We start from the raw sequence: 4,555 nt of genomic DNA on the forward strand, positions 1-4,555 counted from the left end.
AGTCTCAATCAGTTCCTGCAGAAAATTTGAGGGGGGTTCTGAGACAAATATGGAAGAAACAGATCTACTTTCTAACGGAATGACATGTGACCAAGGTTCTGTGACTATTCCACCCAACGAAACTGAGCAAGCATCTACAAGTGCAAACAGGAGGAAGCGCACAAGAACCAACAGCAGATATACCCGCCGCCTCAGAAATTTAGCTGAAACTGAATTAGCCAGCATCAGTCATCACAATCAGTCAGACCCTGAAAAAGCTAAGCTCATCACAAAGTGCAGGATACTTGGCAACGGCAACCTTCTCAAAGATGTCATTAGAAGGTATGAATATCTGAAGACACAGATTCATGACTTGAAGAAGCTCTCTGTTCGTGAATTTCTGTCAGAAAAGGAAGTTTCAGAAGAATTAATTGCCATGGTGGAATGTGAAGTGCGCAACCATGATAAGCACCCAGCTGGGAATAGGTATAAACCCACAGACATAGAGCGAGCTATTGGTTATAAGAGCTCTGGTGGCAACAGTGGTTTGGAATTTACAAGACAAATTAGTAAGAATCCTTCACGGCAAACTGTTTGCAGAGCAATGAAAGGATTTGACTTTGAAATGGGTATATCTGAAGACACCCTTTGTATGCGTCATTTAAGATACCTGTTTCTGAGTAATGAAGACAGGGCATTCAAGATGGTTGTTCTTGCATTTGATGAGACTGCAATCACAGAGCACCTGACACTACAGCCTGGAAAAGGAACTGTCCTTGGCTTTGCGGATTCGGGTAATGGAGACCGCCATCCTACTTTGGCAAACAAATTTTTCGTCATGCTTGCACAAGGACTTTTGATGGATTGGATGTTTCCTTGTGGCTTGATGCTTGTCACTGGTACTATAAAAGGTTTACCACTTGCTGATATTATCGTCAAAGCCACAAGTGCTATCCAACATTTAGGTGGGGATGTCATTCTCACAGTATGTGACCAATCAGCTCCCAACATAAAAGCTATCAAGACTCTAATGGCAAGGTTCCCTGTGATTAAAAATGGGAGTAGGTTGGAGAGCCAGTTTGAAGTTAGTGGCAAACCAGTGATTTCGATATATGATTCTCCTCACATAGCAAAATGCGTGCGAAATGCAATGCTTGGTGGTGAAGGGTCTGACGTTGTCACTGGATCAATAGAATGGCCTATTGACGTTGATGGAAGAGAAGTTATTCATGAAATGCCCTGGACTGAATTCGACAAGTTACGTGCTCTTCTTGGTAACGACTGGAAGCTTCTTGATAAGTTAAGCGATGCTCATATAACCCCCAACAAGAAGATGAAGGTAAAATATGCTCTTGAGATTTTTAGTGCAAAAAATGCCACATTGTTCCATAGAGCTAGAGATTTATTGCCCAACGCCAGCAAAAATGCCCAGGTTGTAAGAGAACTTGATGAATTGTTTGACTTGTGCATTGGACATAGTTCCAGAGAGCCAGTTGATACTATGAAAGAAGCAAGAAAGCCAATGTCAGCTACTTCAATTCACATGAGAAGATTTCCAGTATACCTTGAGAAACTCAAGAAAGTCAAGTTTTGGTCTTACAGAAGATGTAAGAATGAGAGAACTGGACATGTAGAAGTTAAAAAGTTTCCATCTCAGTCAGTTGTGCCTCAAACTTGGCCTCATACAATCAAAGGACTCATCCATCTTTATGAATTGTTACGTGAGTTGAATATTGACAGTTGCAATATTCGTCGCGCATTACAAGACTTTCTGGAGTCCTTATTTGGCCGATGCAAGTCAGGCCGGAAAAATCCTACTCCACTGCAGATACTGGAAGGCTTGAAAGTAGCCTGCATCAGTCGTGTTCTAAAGCCCAAAAGCAGAGATACTAACTGTGATGAAGAAGGCAAGGTTTATACAGGCAGTTTGCGACAGTTTATGTCCTATGGGGTCAAGGATCAGGAATGCCAGGGACAAGATGAGAATCTAGAACCATCTGTTTGTGTACAGGGTATTGAGGAATATTGTTCTGAAGAGGAGGTTATTGAGGAAGATGAGTCTGAAGAGGAAGACTTTCCTGTGTTGAGTCTTGAAGATTCAGACATACTTGACATACAAGAAGGACCTCAGACTGAATACGAGAACTGTGATGCAGTGAAAATGGCTGTTAAGGTCATGAAGCAAGTACTTAGGAATAAGTGTAAATCCTGCAGCACATTGCTTACTACAAGAAGTAACCCAACCGAAGTGTATTCCTTGGCCATCGAGATAGACAGTCTTGGTGAAAGCAGTCTGCTTCCATCTGAACAACTTGTTGATCTTGTTAGAGAAACCAAAAAAATATTTCAGAATTCATGTCAGGATCACATACATGAAACTAAGGCAATGTTAATGGTTAATAAGAATCTGACTCAAAATATTCGGTTTTGTTCCTGGTTCACTTGTGAAGCCCCTGGACATTTCTCTAATGTCTTATGGAAGCTGTCGGAGGCGCTTGTCACAGAGCACATCACATTTCTAAACAAGCAGGTGAAAAAAGGACCAAGAAGGAAAAATAGGGACCCGCATATTGTTCAAAATCTTGTTGCCAATTGTTTTGCGGATGATAATGAGGACTTGGCTCAGGAAATGGAGGAACAACTAGCTGATGACATTGATGCAATGGAGGGAGGCCAGCGGCAACCGAATAGCAATCCGTTGCTTCTTGTTCAATCTAGCTCCTCTGTGGTTAGTAAAGTCCTGCAATGTAAACTGAACCCTTACCTTTAATCAATACTTCAATTTTATCGATTAATATTTTTTATATCTTTGTCTAGGTATCATCTGCTGCATCTAGGGCTTTAGAAGTTGCTTCCTCAACAGGAACAGCAACTGGTATCCCAATTCGTACAGTCCAACCTATACAGCAAGTTGCAACCGCCCGTGACACAATTGGTACATCTTTGGTTCTCTTTATCTTTTGACATTTTTTAGAGAGTACTGAATCTAACTTAAGGTTATTTGAACAGGTGGATGGTCAATGAGTTTAGCATCACCAGCCACAACTCTGCTCTTGAGAGCTGCCACTCCTCAGTCCAAGCAGTCCATTCAGCCCCCAGGACAACCAGGTCAAAAAGTAACTCCTGTCAAAATAGACCATCGTGTGCCGCTGGCTACGGTAAGTCTCTCTTCAGTTCCTTACATATGTCTCAGCTGCTCAAAGAGTAAATTTTAGATTCTAAACTTTTTATTGATTTTTTACAGATGCCTAAAACTTGCCTTGTGCCTACTAAAACAGCAAGTAGTATCCAAACTTTTCAGGCTAGAAAAGTTGACAACCCACAGGTCGTAACTTGCTCAGCACAAGGTGCTGCACTCCAGCCTGGTGGTAGGGTCCTTCCTCAAGGTTCAAAATATGTAACAATTATCCACAACGTGACAGGTATGTAAAGTTAACTTTTATTGTCGTCCCATTGTGGTTGTGATAATTTGTGATTAGAGGTTTGACTGGTTCCAGGTAAACGTACCAGTCTAATTGTGAAATCTGGTGCTGCCCCTCCGGCTGGTTTAGGAAGAGGTGTTGGACTAAATATCCCAAGTGGTGCTTTGAGAACAATGCAAACAATTAATAGCGCACAAGCTGGCCATGGTACAGGTAATGTTAATGTAGCAAAACCTTTAGTAAGCGCAGTAATTTAAAAACAAGATCAACTAATCTAATTTTTCATACAGGTGTTTGTTGTGTTCAGGCCAGTCCTGGCGAACCAGTTGCTGAAAAGACTGGCGTGTCAGATATTGGTGGAAACAACATTACTCAGAGAATAGAGGCAGAACTGGATGATAATGCTGGAATCCCTGAGGAAGTGCACAGCAGTGACCCGCTCATTATGGAACTGGAAGCTGATGGATATTTGCGTTTCTCTAAACAAAGTGAGAGCAGCAAAAGTTTGTCAACAGTCCCCATGTATGGATTAATCTATCATTTGAATGATTTATTGTTGTGTTTTTCCCCCAGGATGATTTGCATAGTACCTTAAATTATTCATAACAGTATGCGTTCTAAATATTTTCCTATGGAATGGGAACAGATGTTATTTGTCAACCAACAGTTGTTTAGAACCAAGGTACTTTGACTGTTCAAAAACTACTGCAGACTTCTTGTGAGTCTAAATATCCAAAGTGGTGCCTTGAGAACAAGTGGGCCCATGTATGGATTAATCTATCTATTTGAATGATTTACTGTTAAGAGCTGACTGGATTGTGGTATCACTGCCAATTCTGCGAAGGCTCAAAGGCATGCACAAGTTAACCTTGCAGTTCGAGATGAGAGTGGTCAATTTGAGTCCCTTGATCTTACTCAGTATTCTTCACCTCTAGATCTTCCTCATGTGATGAAAGTTCAGGAGCCCAATGGCAGTGATGTAAGTACTTGTTTCTCTTGGAACTGACCATCAACTTGGACCGTTCTCTTACACGTCGTCTTTTATTTCAGGAGAGGCTCACCTCCTGATAACTGCCCGCCTACTGAAATATCTTCAATTAAACCTGGCATAATGTTGCAGGTTCCCTCAGACCAACGAGGGACGTCCTCTCTGG

The 4,555-nt window shown here is 41.6% G+C and overlaps 1 protein-coding gene across 1 annotated transcript; it reads left to right on the forward strand.

Annotated features, from left to right (window-relative positions):
* The first annotated feature begins 9 nt into the window (after positions 1 to 9).
* On the forward strand, positions 10 to 4,555 carry LOC113212168 (uncharacterized). Its single transcript, XM_052277268.1, has 8 exons — positions 10 to 2,707; positions 2,797 to 2,914; positions 2,989 to 3,137; positions 3,224 to 3,401; positions 3,477 to 3,614; positions 3,692 to 3,889; positions 3,975 to 4,380; positions 4,452 to 4,555. Exons 1-7 carry the CDS (start codon positions 50 to 52, stop codon positions 3,977 to 3,979), a joined length of 3,444 nt encoding a protein of 1,147 aa, XP_052133228.1. The 5' UTR covers positions 10 to 49; the 3' UTR covers positions 3,980 to 4,380; positions 4,452 to 4,555.

The sequence above is a fragment of the Frankliniella occidentalis genome, unplaced genomic scaffold (assembly GCF_000697945.3).
Source record: "Frankliniella occidentalis isolate FOCC.00 unplaced genomic scaffold, Focc_3.1 Scaffold9, whole genome shotgun sequence".
NCBI classification, from domain to species: domain Eukaryota; kingdom Metazoa; phylum Arthropoda; class Insecta; order Thysanoptera; family Thripidae; genus Frankliniella; species Frankliniella occidentalis.

Bases quoted from the DNA above. Each gene is read 5' to 3' on its own strand.
- LOC113212168 (XM_052277268.1), top strand. From the start codon at position 50: ATGGAAGAAACAGATCTACTTTCTAACGGAATGACATGTGACCAAGGT. The intron at 3,138-3,223 runs GTAAGTCTCTCT...GATTTTTTACAG, and splicing joins ATCGTGTGCCGCTGGCTACG to ATGCCTAAAACTTGCCTTGT. The intron at 3,402-3,476 runs GTATGTAAAGTT...GACTGGTTCCAG, and splicing joins AATTATCCACAACGTGACAG to GTAAACGTACCAGTCTAATT.